We start from the raw sequence: 21,296 nt of genomic DNA on the forward strand, positions 1-21,296 counted from the left end.
TGTTAAAATATGCATGCATAGCAACAAAAAAAAACGAACTAACTATGTAGGACCTATCGTGAAATATCTTTTCTTTTTTTAATGAAGATGAAACTGCATTACGGATTAACATAAACCACCGAAATAGTTAACCACAATCCTAGTCAGTATTGAGAAAAATAAATAATGCTAATTCATAATATGATGGGCATTGCTTATTTTGTACACATTAAATAGAGTATATTATACAAAGCGACCAAGATGCGGTAAGATGTGCTGGTCTTCTGATTGGCTGTTGGCAACAACGTCACTTTCCTCGCCTGATCCCTGCGTGCACAACATCCACGCACGTGACCTTTTTAGTGCAGCAGCTCGAGCCGCGCCGCCTGGAAGGACATTGTGGACTAGAGACTTTTTACCCGTTTCTTCACTCTTTCATCATACTGTAAATGGGTTTGACATCACGACAGTCGGTAAATTCTTCGAGGCTCTTGAATCGAAGCGTCAGCGGTGAATGGATTATTTTGTTGAAGTATCACGCAGAGGCCTCGCAACAACCCACAGTCGGCAGCCATAGCCGGACCATCGAAGCCGGAGGTTCGTCATCAACCAACCTCCATTTTCAGCTGTTCGCTAGCCAGCTCTGAGCACGAAACTACTAGAATAACCAGCCGCTTGGCACTTGTTACGAACCTGTTATGCGAGACCGACAACCCAATCACATATAAATTATATGGGATCTCGGAAATACTGTGTGAGTGAGGGTTATGTAACGTTAGTAGGTTACTATTTCGCGAGTGCCAACGAAACCTGGACGCATTTAATTCAAGTGTTGGTTTATTTGTGATTTTGTGTCATTTCACATTCGTACTAGAAGCCATTCTGAGTATTTTGCTGGCCACATAAATCGTGTGTCGTAGATCATCGGCGTGCGTTCTGTCTATTTACGTTGGTACACGTGACGCGGACGCAGGCTCCTTGTACATGGGTTGGGTATACATGTTATAACCGTGTCCAGCCTATAGTATTTTGTCCCCCGTTTGCTTCATGGTGGCTTCAACGTGCACGTGTTTTGGGTGGGCTATTTGAACATATGATCACTGTTGTAGTAAAGCAAGTCAATTAAAAAAAACTTTCTTTCACAGAAGACCGTAACCTGTTGCTGCCATGGCGGTTTATAGTTCACAGGTGCTCCTTGCTGTTACCAGATCGAGGTATGTAATTTGGATCCAATGGTTCTACAGTACTCCGTGACATTTGTCAATGTGTTCCATTGGGCTAACTTAATAAAATGTAGTAATAGTGACGACCTCTTTAATGAATGGGGATTGCAGAATCCTTATAATGTACTGTGTTGTCTGCATACACAACCTGGTGTAGACCAATGTTCTAAAACATCTTAAACACTTGCAGCTGGTGAGATACCATATATTTTGTTATTGTTGTGTTCTGTGTCTTGCAGAAATCTTTATTTGCATAGCATCTTGTATTGTTGTAAAGTTTATCCCTTATTACATTTGATTAAGTTCTATTTGGTGTAAGGAAATGCTGAGTCAGAATTGTGCGTTGCTTATAGTTTAAGTAGCATATAAATGAAGAGGTAAATAAGTGGCAAATCAGAAAAAAATGGTATCTCTATACCGCTGAAACTTTACAAAAAACTAATAACGACAGACTTATTCAGTAATAACACTTTCTCCCTTTGCTGTCCACAGAGGCTCCTATATAAGGCACAGCTGCACCTCTTTCCCATCTAAAGCCTACCTTCACATCGACCCACCCAGCCCTGCATCACCATGTCCACTCAGACGCCTCTGTTCAACTTACCCCCGCTGCTCCCGCACCCTCGCCCCCCATCGCACTCCCACCTCTGCGCTGCTGGCCCGCTCGCTGCACAGCTCCACAGTATGGTTCAATGACGCCAAGCTGGAACAGGGGAGCACCAAGGCCTCCGCTGCCCCAGCACAGGTAGCCTCTACAGGGGTCGTGAAGGACTCTGTCACTCCCCCACCTCCACCACAACAACCGCCAAACCCCACTCCAGCTGCCACGGCAACAACAACCACAACAACATCATCATCAGCGGCGCCGGCTGTTTCTCCAGTGCAGGAAAAAGCTTTGAGAAAAACTCTATACCAGAGAGTCGTGGACGAGCTGAAGCACTACTACAACGGCTTCCGGTTGCTGGGCATCGACACCACGATAGCGGGCCGGATGGTGTGGAGGCTCCTGCATGGACAGCTGCTCACACGCAGGGAGAGGAGAAGGGTAAGGGGAACCAAAGTCATGGTTAACCCTGTTGGACCGCAAAACCAAAGACCTTTTTATATTTCACATCTTTAATCATTTATTAAATCAAACACAACTAGCTGCTGACATTCATCGCTAAACAACCCTGGAGGGTTTTACTTTACAGTGCAAATGTTTATATATTTGTTTGTATAATCATTTTAAGGACTGGCCTGATCAGGACAGTGATTTGGGTTGAATAACCTAACTATACTTTGTACTGGCCCAGAGCCATCGAATGAACATTACGGTTCCTACTTTCAAAGTATTTCTACATTTAGTTAATTTATCATTATATTATACATGCATATGTCATTAGGACATAGCTGTAAAATCAGATGCAATCTGTGGTTTTAAGCCAGGTGCCAATACCAAAGGGTGTACGTATGTTAATTAGAAACCAAACTCTCCTCAACACCCAAGCCCTTCCCCTCCCGCCTTTCACCCATCAAGTTACAGTTTCGGGCAACATCCAAACTGATCCATTTTTATTTAAACGCATAACCATCAGTACTTTTGCCTGTAGGGTCCACACTCCTAGCTGTTTTAGATCCCTTTTAGATCCATTCTTGAACCAGAACATTAGTTTGGCTTCCCTGTAGCCCTGTTCCTTCATTTCGTGTGACACAAATCTACTTGTTCTAAATCAAAATCTAATTACAAGCTAGGTTACATTCTTCTTTCAATTGACGTTAACAACAATTTGTTATTTATCTATTGGTGATGATTACTCAAAACTGACACTTTTTGTATATTTTAAGTGTTATTTAGACTTAAAGGATGAATAGTTAAGGAGGCTGTACCTCCATGATGATTAATTACTGTTTATTTATAGTTGATGATCTAATGGTGGAACTATTGTTGGCCTAAATTTCCCTCCCCTCAATCTGCCAAAGACGGAAGGGATAGTTATTTCCCAGATGCTTCAACTAACACCAAAGTCTATTGCATATACTGTAAATCAATCTGGGTTAATTTCAGGTCACTGTGTTGGGTAACTTTGCAGTCACAGCCCCCAAAATGATAACAAATACAACACCATAAACAAAACAAAATACTGAAGCACAGTGGATAGAGAAGAGTATGTACCAAGGAACTCTAGATTATGTTTTGTGTGCGTATTGAAAAGTGTTAATATCAACAGCTGGGAGAGTATCATTTGTTTTCATCTTCACTCTAGGCACAGTGTGTCTCGTATCCTATAACAAAGTAGCTCTGGGTTGTTATGCCTTGGGTGAATTATTATTATTCATCCGCTGATCTGTTTATTCATGACTCTTGATGTCCCTGTATCTTCACAGCTACTGAGGACCTGTGCAGACCTGTTCCGTCTTGTCCCCTTCATGGTCTTCATCATCGTTCCTTTCATGGAGTTCCTACTGCCCGTCTTCCTCAAGCTCTTCCCAGAGATGCTGCCATCCACCTTCGAAACTGAGTCCAAAAAGGCATGTTTACATTTGCACAGCCCCCACAACACATTTTGTATGGTTATGTCATTTTTTTGAAATGGCTAATTAAACGTCATCATACAGAAATCTGCAGGCAGCTACTCCCTCACGTATTGTTTTCACTCTTTCCCACTCATTAGCCCCCTTTTATACAGAGATCAACGAAAAGAGTAAAGACGTCTCAAGTGTTTCATTATGTCTGCTTTTTTACACAACACAAAACAAAGCCGGGGTAATGTTTCAACGTGTTTCCTTTTAAATGGCATGCATGCGTTCTTGAATAAGAGTTGTGACGCGTAACGCAGCGTCGGGTGTGACTTATAATTAACCTATCAAGCGGCTGTCTAAACAACATTGATGGCAGGTGAACTTAATGTTGCACATTTAAGCAACTCTTCAAACGCAAGCAAAGTTGCGTTACAATTGTGGGTTTGTTCAAGCAGTGTTTGAAAGATCAATAATACACTGGAGGAGAAATTGAAAGAAGCAGAAAGCAGTTTGAGGTAGAAAGGTTAGCCGACCCAAGATGCCGTAGACATCTCGCGATGTTTAAATCCCCTGGTGCTGGGTCTAACACATAACGTCACCCCCTTCTCTGCAATGCCGGTTCACCCCTTTCGCACAGCCATAGTCTGCTATGAAACTCCCTCTGCTGCTGGCTTGAGGGAGGTACACAGTAATGCCCCCGATTCCGTGTTTGTACATTCTATACAGAACGAAAGACGGCGGGATAAAGGAAACATTCCTACCCTGAACAGGCTGTGTAAAACCCCAGGGGACTGCGATCCAAATAAGTCCCTGCTGGGTTGATGTTGCTTATCGTGTTATCGTTGTGTGATCAGGGCTTCTTCAGTTAACGATGAGAAGATAGTTCTGGTAGTATAAATAGTATCAATCTGTGCTCTGCCTACTTCCAAAGCTCAGAGATGCTTTGTTTTCTTATAGATGGTTTCACGTGGCAGAGTAGACTACTACAAGTATAATTATGAGTCATGTTGAAACTGGCTGGTGGCCCTGGACTGTAGAGAAGTATCTTTCCGTCAGAACAATCATTGGCTATTTGCGAAAGCTAAATCAGCACTATGCTTCAATGAACCAGCTGGTAACATTATCTAGAAGTAGACACTCGTACAGGTCAAATACAGGACACAGCTGGTCTTGTGGTGGGTTTGTCTATTGACCCTGCGGCCTTCGGTTAGGGTTATAAAGCGTTCCATTCAAAACGCTTTTTTTTGCGACTATTGTTGTGATTGAACAGTATTACTGATGCATTATTTATCTTTATTTTTGGCACCTGATGGTAGTATGTTTTCTTTCCCTACGAGTTTTGTACTTTGTTAATACATAAAAATAAAAATATTATTTTTTATATATATATATATATATATATATATATATATATATATATATATATATATATATATATATATATATAACCAATCAGTGCTTGGGGAAACACTGATCAGATGTGTTTCGACACTTTACAATCCCACCAGGACGAACTGACTTCAACTAAAACCCAGGCTCTCTGCTCTGTTTGTAGGAAGAGAAACAGAAGAAGGGCCTTGCTGCTAAGCTTGAGCTGGCCAAGTTCCTCCAGGAAACCATTGCTGAGATGGCTCGCAGAAATAAGGCCAAGGCTCTGACAGATGACGAGACGCAGCGCTTCTCCACTTACGTGCAAAAGGTATAGCGTTAATCTTTTACTTATTGCATTTTCCTGGCATGCTTTGATTGGCTCTTCCATTAGACTACTCGTCGTGCCTCTGCTTTAGAGACGGCTCGTTTCTCTATCAATCTTTAACCAGTTGCCTCATCCAGATAACATGTTCCCGTTTCAGAGGGGCGTGATACTTCGTCCGTCAGACATAATAGCCTGCCTTAGGAGCAATTTATAAACGTCTTTAATATTATTTGTTGTTCTCTTATTGTGGTATTCTGCTATCGTTTGAATCTAAAGGTGAGGCACACCGGAGAGCAGCCGACCACCAAGGACATCGTGAAGTTCTCCAAGCTGTTTGAGGATGAGCTGACCCTGGAGCATCTTGAGCGCCCCCAGCTGGTCGCACTGTGCAAGCTGCTGGAGCTGCAGCCCATCGGCACCAATAACCTGCTGCGCTTCCAGCTGATGATGCAGCTGCGCAACATCAAGGCAGACGACGAGGTGAGTTCTGAGTGGGTTGTAATGCGGGAGAAGGAGAAGTTCACAGAAAGGAGAAGGCCGATGTGATCCAAGACAGGAAGCACTGTGGGTGGGGACCTACTGTGAGACTGTTGTTAGATTCTGCTTGGCACAAGTGCAGCCTCACCTCTTACGTCCCCCTGTCTGTGTGTTCCGAAGAAATGCAAGATAAAAAGTTCACTAGGGAACATGATTCTGTTGAGTTAATTGTCAAGGCTAAGCATCTGACCAGTCCTGACCCTTCCCTCTTTATGTATTTGTAGATGATTGCGACAGAGGGCGTACCCGCTATGAGTGTGTCAGAGCTGCAGGCAGCGTGTCGTAGTCGGGGTATGAGGTCCCTGGGTCTCACCACTGACCAGCTTCGTCAGCAGATGCAACAGGTGAGGCATATTGTCTGCTGGGGCTGGTTTTCACTGTTTGTGACACATTATGATTGAAACTTCGCTTTATTGCATTATGGTCTACTCGGACTTTAAATATTTATTAGATTTGAAATTAAATATTTTAAGTAGGATTTGATTCTTTGGATGCTTCGCAATGTGCCGCCTACTTTGAAATCCACCAATGTGTGACCATCTTATGTTTCCTCCACCAGTGGATCGACCTGCACCTGAAGGAAAATGTACCTCCATCCCTACTCCTGCTCTCCCGGGCCATGTACCTGACAGACCTCAAACCCAAAGCCCCCGTTATCCCCCCAGTCCCCAAACTAGAGGTTAGAATCCCACGGCACAGGCCTTGATTACCCGTTCTCTTGTGGGGATGATCATCATGTGCTCTTCGTCTCTCTCTATCGGCTCTTTGTTGTTGACACTATCTCTATCGGTTTGGTTTTTGCAGAAAGTCACTCCTCCTCCAGTAGAGAATTCGGAGAAAACAACCTCAGCCAAAACTGACCTGCTGACTGATCCTGCGCTGGTCATCAAAGACAGACCGGTAAGAACGGCTGACTCCCTGAAGATGTGGGAACTTTAAAGTGCACCCCACGGTCATTGCAAAATCACCATTTAAGCGGTATCACATGCTGGACCCAAAAAATGTACACATTTCCACATTTGGAAGTTACCGTCTGATGTCAAAACAATAATAATTGTTTCTAAATTTCAGATTCACAATTTATGCATTTATTTATCCGTGAAGGAAATTGACACTAAGAAATAAAAGCATATCATGTACGAGATACAAAACCTGTGTTTTATGAACCAGTTTCTCTGGAATCCAATCATACAAAATATAAATGGCAAATAGACTCTTACAACGCCTCCATTCAGAGTTGTAATCCATCTTTCCCTCTCTGTTCAACCAAGGTGGAGGAGTTGAGCGACAAAGCTCCTTCCTTGGTGTCAAGCAAACCGTTAACTCCTGCTGAGGTGCTCCAGGTAAATTACCCTTGACCCTGTGTGTCAACATGCACATCTAGTCTTTGTCTTTCATAAATGTATTATAACGGGTTCATAAAGGCAATGACCAAAAACAAAGATATAGAGTTGTGCAAATATGCAGAGAAATGCTGCATTTCAGGTCTTGGACTAGTAATTTTACCAGGATACATTCTTAAGGTTCTAAGCAAGGATTATGTGAGTAAAATATATCTGCCTAGGTTGATCAGATTTTCTTTTTGAACAATGGTGTCATTTTGAAGTAGACTACAAGACATATCAATCTATAGGTTTAGTCAGCCTCTAATGGGACCGACAGAAACAGGATTCTGTCAAGAATCCAAGCAAAAGTCTTCTTTCACCTGAACTTAGTCTTCCTTATGTCTATTATCTTCTCCTCCAGGCAAAAGCAGCCACAGAATTATCCCAGAAGAGCAAGATGACTGCTAATGGTGTTTAAAGACGCCCACCAGGACTTGGATCAGACCGGGATGTGGTGATCGACCATCATGCCTACAGGGATCTTCAACACAAAGCCTTCAGCCATTAGACGTCTCCCCCCCCCCCCCCCCCCCCCTTTCCTCCATGCCTTAACTCTTATGCAGAAAACCTCAGTGGAACACACTCTTCTCCAGTTTTAATGTTTTGTTCTTCAGAGTTTCTCTCTGTCATTGGTATTTTTTTAACGATGCCAGGGACTCTCAACTGATCCCGAGCTCTGGTTTACTCTCCCAGACGGTCACCCTGGGAGGGTTAGGCACACTCACCTTACTTGCCCATCAGTAGCAGATTGCTTTGACTTTATGCAGTATAACGTTTTTGCATTCTGTTCAATTGAACAATGCATTGACCAAACTCTGATTTATTTGACCTAGGAGGAGAGGACTAGAGCGTGATGGTTTCAGTCTTGCTGGATGTGGTCTTGATAAGCCCAGCCTCTCCTTGTATATTTGTAAATACCCTGTATATTGTTCTTGGTCCGAAAATGCAGCAGCTGCTCTGTACAGTGTGCTATCCAGCTATCCAAAATGTTCTTAAGTAAAGGTTCCATGAACTTAAAGGTTAAAAGGTAAATTGTTTTTACCCTTTCAGCCCAGAATCACATAGTCAACTGGTATGGTAATGGGAGATTCCTTCCCCGAATAGGCTACTTTGAACTTTTAAGTTCAATAGCGATCTGTGGCTGTCCTTCCCTTTATAGTTTGAACGTGGTAAATTGTGAATGAAGCAAAGTCCCAATAGTGAATAAGCTATTTCAAATTTTGAGAATCTACTATAAATTGATCACAAATCACCACTTGCCAGTTGATGACTTTTCGGTTTGGATGGCCCAGGGACAAATAAAGTTGGATTATTTATTTGGTGTTGGCTGGCTAAAATTAATATTGGAAGCATACTGTATGTCTATACATATTGTTGAGAAAGCTCACTCCACAACTCTTGTCATGTACAGATGTGTCATTTAACCAGTTGAACTGACACGCTGTAAAATTTGGCGATTGTACTGGAATATACATTGTTATATTGTGTTTTAATGCTACCATCCTTCCACTAATTTTGGGTTTTATTTGAAGATACTTGTCAAGCAATGACTGCAATTAAATGCACTCATTGTAACAAATTGTAATGAGGATAAGGATTTGTTTATTTTTGGAGCAATTTAACTAGAAATGCGTTTTTATTTGTAATATAAATACTGAAAGCAGAATATGACATCCCTATTAATCTCCACTCATCACCATTCATTACTTTTGCATATTCAAATGAACCAGAAGAACATTTGCATTCGTTATTACATAACCATGTATGCGTATGGTTTCCCATGTGTGGTATGATCTTTAGCGTTTTGATTTGGTCAGATTCCTTTAATCCAGAAAACATTTATTTACCGCTCTGAAAATAGTCTGTTGGATCCTGGGGCAAATTGAAATTGTTTCCTCGCCGTTTTTTCTCATATCGGTAACCGTTAAACTAGCGTTCACGCTAACATTTTACATTAAAAAGGGCCAATGGGGGGCAATATTTTAACCAGGCTAAATTGGAGCCCCATTCCCCGACCCTGTTTAACTTTGCACTGCTTTGAATTACTTTTAAAATCAAGGCCCAAGGTGCCTTGCTGCTACGTCACACTGACATTTTCTCTTCTTACTCACTACACCAAATATATTTATGCAAATAGGATTTAATTTAATAACAGCCAACGATTGTTGGACAGTGATCCTCTGCTACTCGAACGACAGGTTGCCAAATTTACCACAACTACACTTAATCCCTGATCTGAGCAGCCTCTGTTCTAGTTATCAAAAACTGCCAGATTGTCAAGAGAAAGGGCCTTTCTTTATATCAATATTTTTTTAATCACTTGCCCCTCATAAATGTACAAGGCTATTGTTGAAAATCCTGGATTTCTTCTTCAATCAATTATTACTTTATTTACCACTCTAGGTTCAAACTATTTGCCACTCCCATAATTTAAATAAATTCCAATTAGGAGAAAAATCAATTGGTTCTTATGATATATTTTAGGCCATGCCGGTGTTGTTCCGAGCCTCGTTGCCCGACATGTCTGCTTCTGGGAGCCGGCGGTCCTCTCCTCCACGGATTCTTAATTCCACCACTCCATGACATGGCTGCTCCGTTTCGCTGTTCCTGTGCGGACCCTTAAAATGCTGTTCATTATCTTACCTTGTCAATGGCTGTTTTGAGTGATGGAAGAGCAAGAGTAACGTGATTAAAATCCTGATGAAAACATGTGCCCTGCTTTTTTTTTGACTAGGCTACTTCAAACTGAGGATGGAGCGTCAAATGTGTAGCCTACAGATTCTTGTTCCTATTCGTGGATCCAAGTTGATATTGTTTATTTGTGAATAAGATCTGTTCCGTATGATAACCCAAATAGCTGTTATACCCATGGACACCAGATGGCAGTGCGTCGTAATGGGTCGTTCGGGACCGAATCAGTTCGAATGAACGAATCTTTAAAAATAACTAACCGAACTGATTCTTCTCTCGTTCGTCTCGTTCGTTCTCAGACTCGACTCCTCCCAGACCCACTACTCGCTGTTCGTTCACTGACTGTGAATGGGGAAGAAGGAATTGAGGCTTAGTGAGAGAGCGTACGATAATACGATTTAATATCATTGAAATAGTAAATGTGTTTGTACTTTCTGTGACATGCAAGATTAATCTAACATTTGACTGTCTCGTCGTCAATCTGTCTCGTTCTCCCATGGTTCGTTCTACCCTGGTTTCGTGCCCCACCATCATTGCTAAATCAAGTAGGCCTATGTATATTTTCCAACGATTCTCCCATAGTTCGTTCTCTCATGGTTCGACCCCCACCATCATTGCTAAATCAAGTAGGCCTGTTATCCCATGGTTCTCCCATGGTTCGTTCCCCCATGGTTCGCCCCCCACCATCATTACTAAATCAGGCCTATATTATCTTTCTGATATGTTAAACCTCCAAATAATCTACTAAACCCCCCCATCCCGCTGCGTTTATCAAAGTTGTAATGTTGTGTTGATTGATGACCGACTTCCACGATCGTTTGAGAATGGAAACGAGGGAGGAGCTGACTGACTCAGCGGAGAACGATTCACCACTACCGGAAACTCGACTGAACGAACGAACAAACGGTTCTGAACGACTCTTCTGGGCGACCTAACCGACGCGAACTGAATCAGGGAAAATAATTATTGAAACCATCAAGTGATACAGCCTGTCTGATCTGGGTCTGATGGAGTGTTCCTGAATCCTCTGACGCCAGCCTTCCCAGTTGCAGGGTTTTGACGGCTTCTGACGTCATTTCCAGTCTCGGAGCATTTATAGCATTCTAGTCGTTGTTTATTGTTAGCTACATTAGCTTCTTTAGTAAATCAGCCCGAAAACAAACAACACAACTTTACATTTTATTGCACGCAAAGCAAGACCATGCAATGTATGGGCGAGGCCATTATGTTGAGAGCGTCATCCCTGCTCTCGGTCTACTCTCAGGTCTCCGAAAGATGAAGGGGGCGTGCCTCAGAGAAATGAGCAAGAAATGGTGTGTTCCCGAATCTGCGGACGCCAGACTTCCGAGTCGAAAGTCGAAGATCTCCCAGCTTTCTTGTGGCATTTCTCGAAGGCACGCCCCCTTTTTGTCTTCATCCTTCGAAAAAGCCATTTTGTTGAGAGCGTCATCACTGCTTTTGGTCTACTCCATGGACATAGGTCTACTCAGCTGCGTTCGAGTATTCTCTGCGAACCGACTCGGATCTCGGATCTGGCGCCACGCCCACACTTCAAGCGTTTTATTATTTCGCTCGGTCGTTGGAGGAAAACATGGACGCCACCCGGAAAGCTGTTGTCGCGGTAGCATTGGCAGAGGACCAAGCGTTCGAATGAACGAATCTTCTGTCTTTGGTTTATTTGACTTAGCTAATATAATTGTGTACGAGTGTACGAAATAATATGTGTCTATACTAAAAAAGACATTTGAAATGACAAGTTAAAAGTAGGAATGTCTAAGTCTATCAAATGCATGAACCCTTTTCCATATTACCGGTAAGTCATTGTGCTGTGCTGTGCTGTATTGATGTTTGAGAATGTGCTGCCGGATCTCCGCCACCAGATGGCGCCCGAGAAGATAAAACCATGGGTTAAACGTTTAGACCCGCCCACATTTAGCTCCTCCGCTCGAAAGCGGGAGAACGTTAGCCTGGCGATGTCATACTCATAATTCTAGTCAGAATATGAGTCTGAGACCGAACCATTGGGCTGTGATTATAGGGCGGAACCAGGAAGGAAAATGCCTCTTCGCTCAATTGGATAGACCTAAAACCAATCAGAGCAACGTAGTATGTGACGTATGTTGTGCGAAGCACAGCTATTCTCAAACTAACTCAACTGAGCGCACGTTCGAAGAAGTAGAAAAAGAAGATGGACATAAACGATTTATGCCTGTTTTGTAAAAAGAATTTAAGGATACACGGACAAATTGGCAACACGGTCAGCATTTTTGGGGAAAAAAAAGTAAAAGCCCTGAGCGCTCTTTGGTGACGTGGTTGATTACGTTAATGTGTTTCATCTGTCCATCAACGTATAAAGCCTGCCCTTACAATTTGATTGGTCAGATCACTTTTTGATCTGACCTATACCTCCCAACGAGCTAAATATCTAGACTGAATCTCCAGACCAAATATTTTGTGGGCGGAGTTCAGGCTGGTATCCAGGCTAGGAGAACGTATGATACTGCGCGGAATTTTCCTTAAATGTGGGCGGAGTTAAACGTTTAACCCCACATTTAGCTCCTCCTCGATCTGCGGGCTGCAGTCAGGGGCACTTGGGGAATTCTGCTCGGTCACCACTGACACCGGGATTCCACCGGACGCGTACGCGCCGCGGAACGGCTGCGACCTCTGCCCTGCGTCCATTCCTACCGGGCGCGTAACGCCTTGCGAGCCAGCCGTATTCACGCGAGATCACGAGATCACGCGATAATCCTAAACCTAATGTACTCACCATCCACTCCCAAAACTATTGCAATTAAATGCCACGCTTTGTCCTTTCTGACATTTTCCTTATAAAAAGGATGATTTGGTACATAAATGACTTCATGTTGCTGAACTTCGACAATGAGTCTCTCGTCGTCCATGTTGCCGACCCTCTGAGACCCTTTGATTGATTGACTGCTGACCTGGTGCCACCGGTCATGACGTAATAATGTTGATGTGAAGTTACATGAGCTGAGTATTGTGTTTTATTTTGAAAATTGACCGGATGCTCTATGGCTTTTACTTTTTCACTTCCTGCCCTGCTCGGTCTGCTCTGTTGAAATTGACGCGGTTTAGCAGCGGCTCGCGGCAAAAATAGAAGTACGACGGAAAGATAGCGCCGCGGCGCGGCACGCCGCTCCTGGGACGCTGCTGAAACGTTCCGCGGCGCGCCCGGTGGAAATGGTGTCATTGATTAGAGTGGAAGCGATCAGCAGCGGTGACCGCGGCGCGTACGCCTCCGGTGGAATCGATCCTTGAGTTCAACCGAGATGTCGAGTTCGCCGTCCGAGGAAAAGGGGCGTGTTTGTGCTTGTCGCTAGGCAACGTCCTCGGACCTCCGAGACGGATGGATAATAAAACGCAGGTGAAGACAAAAGGGGGCGTGTCTTCGAGGAATGCCGCAAGAAAGCTCGACTTTCGACTCGGAAGTCTGGCGTTCGAGAATTCCGGAACACACCATCAGGAATGCATCAATTAAACGCTGGGAGATCTTCGATTTTCGACTCGGAAGTCTGGCGTCCGAGGATTGAGGAACACACTGGGGCATCCGAACCCGTCCCTCACGCTGAGATCTTTGCCTGAGACATCCTGGAAATCACACTAAACCCTGTGATGTTGATTTCCCGGACTTCCATTCAGACGTCATCGGATCCCGAGCGTCTCCACCCAACCCACAACACACGCGCTATTATCCCTGGCACTGCTCCGGGACACACATCAGAGTATAACGGGAACACCAACCCGCGCGTCGCACCTGTTGTTAAGGTAAGAGGATATCTTAAAAAGAGATTGTTTTTTTTATGTGTGGTGATTTATTTTATTTTTTTCCTTTCTGAACACGAACGTATCAATTCACGGTTTATTAATGTACATTTGTTTTTTTATTATAGCAAGATGGTCGTCGCTTGTGTGCCTGAATGGCGAAAACCCCAATAATACAATGCGTTTTATATTGCATTGGTAGGCTTGTACTACGCAATATCTACTCCTCCCTTGTAACGACCTGCTACATCATGATTTAAGATGCTATATCGATGTGTTCTTATGTCAGATGAGGATAGTCCGACTCCTAATTCGCAACATGCGCAGTTTCGATGGACGCGCCTAATGTAACGTGATTTATGATGAATACAGAAATTACATTGCGTGTGGATATTTATTCACGGAACAAGTCGCCACTTGACACTGGCATGAAGGTATGATGACAGGCGATTTGTATGCTATTTTGGGCATGTGCATGATGAGTAATTTCATAAGCCCCTTTTAAGAAATTAATTTAGGATCAGTTGGCCTCAAGGAAAGGTTTTTTTATTTGACTGTCAACATTCAACTAAATTCGAAACCAACTATAGGTCTACACAAAATACTAGATTTATTGGCTTCTCTCTTCAGCCAGCCTCTTTGCGGTTGAAATCTATGATTTTCCATGTGATGTGTTTAATTCTGTGACAATAACTGTTGCTGCAGATATGAAGCCGACTTCAGTAGCCCTGCTATGTCTCCCCTTCCTTCTGGTCCTCGTCCATCTGACACTGGCAAAGAGAGGGTCGAGCGGCGGGGGGAAGTCCACCACCAACCGCGGCACCAGCACCTCCACATCGAACCGCGGGAACGCAAACTCGGGTAAGAAACCCACCAAGGGCGCCCAGCCGCAACCCGGCAGCAACCCGAAGAAAGCTGACTCCAACCAGGGGAGGCCAACGGCCAACCGACACGGATACCCACAACAAGGATGGGGAGCCGGCAAGCCTAACCAACCCCAAGCAGGTGGGTACGGCGGCAGAGAATACCCGGGTGGACAACTCAACTACAACCCTAGTAACAGGATCCTAAGTCCTGGCTTCGGAGGGAGCTATGGATACGGCAGCCACGGGGGCGCAGGGGGCTCTCCGTACTCCCGCTCGGTGCAGGGCATGGGATACAGCCCGTCCAGCAGTTCCAAAGGGTTCGGACGCGGTGCGGTAATGGCGGCCGGAACGGGGGTCATCACAGGCATGGCTCTGGGCTACGGTCTCAGCAGGGTCCCCCGCCACCCCATCCACTTCCAAAGCCCTGAGGACGAGCGCTACTATAACCAGTACATGTACCAGAAGTACGGCCAGCGTTCCACCGACAAGGACGACTACAGCAGGGACTACGTGTTCAGCCCGCCCTCTTTTTCTGAATACTTTAAAACATGCATGAAAAGGCAGGACCTGTTGTTACCCACTGTTAAGACCCCCACTTCTCCAATCATTCCCATTGCAACAGACAAGGGCCCACGCAAGAACACATTGGGGAGTAACGACACATTGGGGAGTAAAGACACATTGGGGAGTAGTAAGACAATGGGGAGTAGCAACACATTGGGGAGTAACGACACATTGGGGAGTAACAACACATTGGGGACCAACCAGACCAACAATCCAACAGCCAACCCACTTCCCCCTGCATCGAAAGATTTTAGCCAGTCGGACGATGCTGATGATAACGATGACGATACCGTTAGCATCGTGGAGATCGGCTACCCGGCGCTGATTGATCAGCTGAGGGCCAGGAGGTGTGTGCATCTCTACATAGACCTCTCTGGTAGCTTCTTGAAGAAACGGGGGTCGGAACCCGACGGAGTAGCCCAGTGCGCAGGGAGTGGCCTCCAGCAGGTTCTGGCTGTGGTCGTCGGCACTTTGCTCAGCCTGGCGAGCTGCAACTGATGCTGCCGTGAACACAAGTCGTAGAGCTTTTAGGAGGAACCGATGAGTTAAAGTGCCATTAGTGGCAGGGTTTGTTTGAAAGCGCCGGTAAATACATCCTAGTAGAGTGCGGCTGCCGGGGAAACTGAGAAGCGCCATCATTTTATGGGAAATCGATTGCAGTGGTCTCCTATCTAGTTATTAGTTTTAATATTTAAAGTCATCATGATTAAGTCGTAGGCAGGATGTTTCCAGGAGGCAGCCTGCTGTAGCACATGTCCCCCAAATACTCAACCCTACTGAATTTGCAAGGGGTTGTGTTTGAACTACATGATGCTACAGAATGTTATTTTTTCTTTGCATCCTAGATTGTGAACTGATTATCGAATGCAATGTTGGTCATTTGTCCAGTTGATTCTGTGATTTATACATTCTCTCTGCAACTTTCTACAAAGTGAGTTTTGGGGGTCAATGTCCCCCCTGTGTTATTCTGTGCCGACCCTGCTCAATTAATTTGGACACGCCCCTGTTCGATGGACTTTGCTCTCTCAGATGGGCAACGGCTGTAAGAAAAATATGGCTGCGTTGTTACTTAAAAACGTTAGCTGCTGCCGAGAAGAATTTTTTATTACAGACCAATATTTGACTATAGTATGCTACAGTGTAGTAAATGAGCTTTAGAACGAAGAAGAGCTGTAGAAAGATATTTTAGGTTTGCCAAAACATATTTGAATGAATGTGCCATTATATTCGGTATATTGGGTACCCTTATAATATAGCGTCTTAAGTAACGTTCTCCAGGTTTTGGGATACAGGCCTACAACAAGCCACCTATTAGTACAGTTGCTATCGCGTGAAGAAGTGTGCCATTACCTCCGTTTGCTGCCTGAGGTCTGACGCGCTGGCTCCGGTCCTTGCCTTATATTGACAATTTTACATTTCATTGGCAAACAACACAAAATATATACAAATAGATTGAATAATAAATGCTACCTTTCCAATAATCGTAAAAACTTGATTTGCTTCCCAACAAACACACCTGTCCCTAATTAATATGTTCTTGGAACCCAATGTTACTCGACGACCCCCCCCCCCCCCTTGTGAGAGAGATATAAACTGCAATATAATTAAACAGAACTAAATACGGCTAAATTAACAAAAAATCAAGATCTAAGTGCTAAATATTAAACACAATATGTGCTTAATATCTATACTTTATTCCTCTTTTGTTATATATTTGAATTACTATATGGTTCTCTTTTGGCAATTCTTATGGCAACAAAGGTTTCCACTATCACCACAAGATAATTGTATACATATCTGAGTTGTGAGATTTGATGAATATATTGACTTCCTTCATTTGTTTCTCATGGTGTTAGCTGCTATTGTATTACCTAAAGATATAATGTGCTTTTGGAGAAAGAAAGTAAACTTGCCTGGATAATCTCTTGACATGTATAGAAACACAGGGACAACATTAAGGCAACAGTTGACCTAAAACTCGACTGCCTCCTTTGGGAAGCCATTCAGTTGGTACTATATCATAGAACCAAAAATTCTGAAATGTTTGATGTATACGTGCCTGTGTAGTGATTGTACAGTAAGGGCTCTTATATAAGGCTAATGGAGACATACAACGACGCTGCTGTCTGCTTTACATTTTGTAAGTTTACTTGTTGTGTTTAAAACATAATCTCAGCTCAATCCTTACCCTAAGGATTAATTTGGGTGTTTAGATCTCAACACGATTTCATCTTCCAATATATTCAATAATCACGGAATCAACCCATGTTTATGAGCTGGGTCCATGGGGGACATTTCAACAGTAGCCACGTAACAGCATGTTCATGATCAGTACAATTGGTGTTCAGTAGTAATATATATATATATATATATATCATATATTGTAATGCTTTGTATCTTTCACTAAGGTCAACCACTACATTTCTGTCGCCAATTTCCATAAGATTTCTTCGACAAGCTGCACTTTAAACTGCCCAAGTATACTGTTTACTACTGAGGGCGAACCTTTTATAGAGCCACTTCCTCCTCTGAGTTGTTTTGTAGCTACTCCAATATAGATTGAAGGCTATGGTTGTTTTCATCCTTATTTGTAAATGCTTTGCTTAAAAAGATGTCTGCTGAATGACTTTGCACTTTACTTATCTTATGCTTGACCTAATAAAAAGCAATGCATTTAGAAACATGCCTTTTGCTGCTTATGCTGTACTGTACGGTTACGGTAAAACTGTACCTGATGCACAATACTGATACCAAGTCGACAAGCTAACGGAAAAAAATAATCAATTTGAAGCTCACAACAAGGCACTAAAAGAAAGACAGCACTCAGAAAGGCCGGAAGAGAGAGTGTTATGGTGAGACAGGGCAGGGTGTACAGAGAGAATGTAGGAAACCACTAATCTAATGCTGGCTCGCATGTCAATTTTGCTGTACTGAGAGGCAGAGTTATACTCCTAAGAGCCAAATAAGAAGAAATTGATTGCCCCTTCTCTTTCAGCCTCCTGTCTCCATCCTTCCTCCTCATACTCTCTTCAGGAGAGCAGACACTGGTTAAACAGGGCAGGAGGTAGACCACATACATATTTAATAGTAACACTACAGGCATAATGGAGCTTTTCAATCTGGCTTCTCAGCTTCTGGGATGTCAGATCTTTTCGTATGTGTATCTTTTTCCATATGCACCATATATAGTCTTAGGTAAAAAGGTAAACAATTATTAAATTATTCAATATTAATATTATAAAGGATGTTGACATGTTTAAATTCAATCTACTAATCTTCATCAGCAAATTATATGCTTCATGCTTATCATGTTTATCAACACCCCCTCCCAATAATAACTAAGAAAATATTTAGACAAAATTCTTGCTTTTAATTGTTATTCATATTCAAATAACTATATTGAAGCACGTCATTTATTATATAAAAATAACTTGCCTATTGTTACAATATGCAATATATTGAGTGAAATACATTTTACAAAATAGGTGTAAAAAAAGTCACATTCTATGGCCAAAACCAGAAACATACATTGTAATACATAAATTGTACAATTGTTCTGCATTTAAATAGCTTTAATGTAGGCCTATCCCAATTTCTGCAAGTAATTTATGTTCTCTTGAAATAATAAACCTCCTTTTCCTTACTTTTCCCCATTGTCTTCAGATAGAATCGTTATAATAAATTATGAATTGATTGTGATGTACAAAAATGGAATTAGTTAAGAAGGATGTATGTAGTGGCATGTAGTGTAAACAGTTATTCCTCAAGTTAAAAGTCCCGTAGGTATTTGTCATGATGGCCTTCCCTTATATATCCTTTTTAATGTATATTAAAAAACATTCCTCCAACTTTCTTCTAGATGTACACCACCCTACACAGTTTGCTCTTTGTGTGATATTAACTATGTGTGTGTTTGAGATTCACTCCCCCTCAACATCTACACGTGGGACATCCAGTGGCCCATGAGCACAGACACCAAGAAGCCGAGGACCACGATGATGCTGTTGTACATGGGTCCGCTGGCGGCCCCTGTGTAATACTCCATGCCTCCAGATCCCTCCATGTCTCCAACGGGCCTGGCGCCGTAGCCCCCGCCGTAGCCACGTTGACCATATCCACCTCCATATCCACCACCGTATCCTCCATAGCCCCCGCCATAGCCACCCCCCATCCCCATGCCCCCATAACCGTGTCCATATCCTGGCCGGCTCAGGGCGGACCCCAGCATGGCTCCCCCGACGGCGCCTGCGGCTGCCGCCCCCGCCATCTTCCCCACGCTAGAGCCACCGCTCTGGGCAGGCATCGGCCTGTAGGCCTGGCCCCCGCCGCGGCCGAATCCCCCGCTACGACCGAAGCTGCCGCCACGGCCGAAGCCGAAGCCGCCCCCGCGCCGGGCCTCAGAGCTTGGCAGGAGACAGGCTAGGAGCAGGAGGCAGGAGGTCACAGCTAGGAGCTTTTTCTGGCCAGCCATCGTTCACTGCAACACAGAGACACAGCACACTGGTTAGATGACAGCCTGGCTCAGTGGCTGGAGGTTGATCTGGGAGCAGGGAGTTTTCTTTTTACTATTTAAATGAACACAGAATGGCAGATCTCAAACAAGGCACATGCACACGGGGGCGCATGCACACACCAGCACGCACACGTACGCACACGCACACACTAAGATGTTCCATTTCTGCTTTTAGTCCTGTGTATCTTATTATAGGCTTCTACATAATTAGGCTTTACACAGTTTGTATTTTTAGAGGCGAACACACCAGAAGAGGCAACCAGAGCTAACTCTAATCCAGCTTGAAGACTCTTGTTGCACAAGCAGCATAATGCCATTCATCTGAACCCTCGACTGGATTACGTCCCTTTCTCACTCTCCGATGATCACTATGAAGATTAACTACTGTCCTGTTTCCAGATCTGGGGGAAACATGTCTTTGTATGTTTATAACAATGTATACAGACACAGATAAATACAAATGTAAATATAAAAAAAACAATGTACGAATGGAAAATAATTCATAAATGACTGATAAATGAGAGCATAGGTTTTGTTGCACGTTATGGTGTTATTTATATAAATGTTGCTGCCCAATATCTATATATATATTTGTTAAATAAAGTTGAATGGATGAGTAACATCCCGATCAGCTGTCTGGTGGGAGAGATGAACTATTCTATCTCACCAATCAGGTGCCTGGCAAGAGCGATGACATCTTCTCTCTCACCAATCAGGTGCCTGGCAAGAGAGATGACCGCTTCACTCTCACCAACCAGGTGCCTGGCAAGAAAGTTGACCTCTTCACTCTCACCAATCAGGTGCCTGGCAAGAGAGATTACATCTCTCTCTCACCAATCAGGTACCTGGCAAGAGAGATGACATCTTCTCACTCTCACCAATAAGGTGCCTGGCAAGAGAGATGACGTCACATCTGTTCCCACTCTCTAAGCTGTGTCCTCCTATTAAGTGGGTTGAGCTGAACGCGTCACTCCAGAGTAATTCTTTGCCAGCTCTCAGAGATTACAGCTGTAGCAGCATCCATTCAAAGAAGGACAAAACTCTACTCATTAGTTCAGTTATGGTAGAACACTATTAGTAGAAATGCATTAGTTCCTGTTGTAATTATATTATATAACAATTAGATGATATAATTATATCTCATTTGAGGAAGACATGAAGAAAGGTTATGCTTCCTGAAGCCAATTATAAACCAAACAATGGCACAATATGACCATAATTTCGAAGGGAAGAAAATAAAACCTGAATAATTTCATTGTTCACTGAAATACAGGATTGACAAATATAGATAAATAGGCCTACACAAATGCATAACGTTCCAATTGATTATTAATCTATCAACAACACTTCAGCTCACCTGTTGACTAGTTGATCCGAGTTGAGAAGAAAAATAAGTTTGAAAATCCAATTCTCTATACTTCACAAGGGAAGTATAGAGTGTGTGAGCAACAGCGACTTCAAACAGAGCCTGAGAAGAAATGTGTCACGGGCAGCCTTTTAACCAGGAGACAATCTTAATCAGGTAGAGAGGATTACCCCGTCTAAGACCTTCTG

At 43.4% G+C, this 21,296-nt stretch overlaps 3 protein-coding genes across 4 annotated transcripts; 2 read left to right on the plus strand and 1 right to left on the minus strand.

Annotated features, from left to right (window-relative positions):
• The first annotated feature begins 309 nt into the window (after window positions 1–309).
• On the plus strand, window positions 310–10,033 carry letm2 (leucine zipper-EF-hand containing transmembrane protein 2). Its single transcript, XM_030359419.1, has 11 exons — window positions 310–576; window positions 1,125–1,193; window positions 1,695–2,247; window positions 3,570–3,713; window positions 5,260–5,403; window positions 5,677–5,880; window positions 6,162–6,281; window positions 6,497–6,616; window positions 6,742–6,837; window positions 7,209–7,280; window positions 7,684–10,033. The coding sequence occupies exons 2-11, from the start codon at window positions 1,147–1,149 to the stop codon at window positions 7,738–7,740; spliced, it is 1,557 nt and encodes a 518-aa protein (XP_030215279.1). The 5' UTR covers window positions 310–576; window positions 1,125–1,146; the 3' UTR covers window positions 7,741–10,033.
• Window positions 10,034–13,339: 3,306 nt separating this feature from the next.
• Window positions 13,340–17,914, plus strand: prnpb (prion protein b). 2 transcript variants are annotated; one of them, XM_030358380.1, is made up of 2 exons: window positions 13,340–13,802; window positions 14,579–17,914. In XM_030358380.1, the coding sequence occupies exons 1-2, from the start codon at window positions 13,650–13,652 to the stop codon at window positions 15,725–15,727; spliced, it is 1,302 nt and encodes a 433-aa protein (XP_030214240.1). In that variant the 5' UTR covers window positions 13,340–13,649; the 3' UTR covers window positions 15,728–17,914. The 2 variants fall into 2 exon arrangements, with proteins under 2 accessions (XP_030214240.1, XP_030214241.1); XM_030358381.1 differs by having other exon boundaries at window positions 13,627–13,802; window positions 14,505–17,914.
• A 664-nt stretch (window positions 17,915–18,578) lies between these two features.
• On the minus strand, window positions 18,579–21,243 carry prnpa (prion protein a (Kanno blood group)). Its single transcript, XM_030358384.1, has 2 exons — window positions 21,100–21,243; window positions 18,579–19,706 (listed from the first exon to the last, which is right to left on the minus strand). Exon 2 carries the CDS (start codon window positions 19,698–19,700, stop codon window positions 19,167–19,169), a length of 534 nt encoding a protein of 177 aa, XP_030214244.1. The 5' UTR covers window positions 19,701–19,706; window positions 21,100–21,243; the 3' UTR covers window positions 18,579–19,166.
• Between the last annotated feature and the right edge of the window lie 53 nt (window positions 21,244–21,296).

This window comes from Gadus morhua, chromosome 6 (assembly GCF_902167405.1).
Source record: "Gadus morhua chromosome 6, gadMor3.0, whole genome shotgun sequence".
NCBI classification, from domain to species: Eukaryota; Metazoa; Chordata; class Actinopteri; order Gadiformes; family Gadidae; genus Gadus; species Gadus morhua.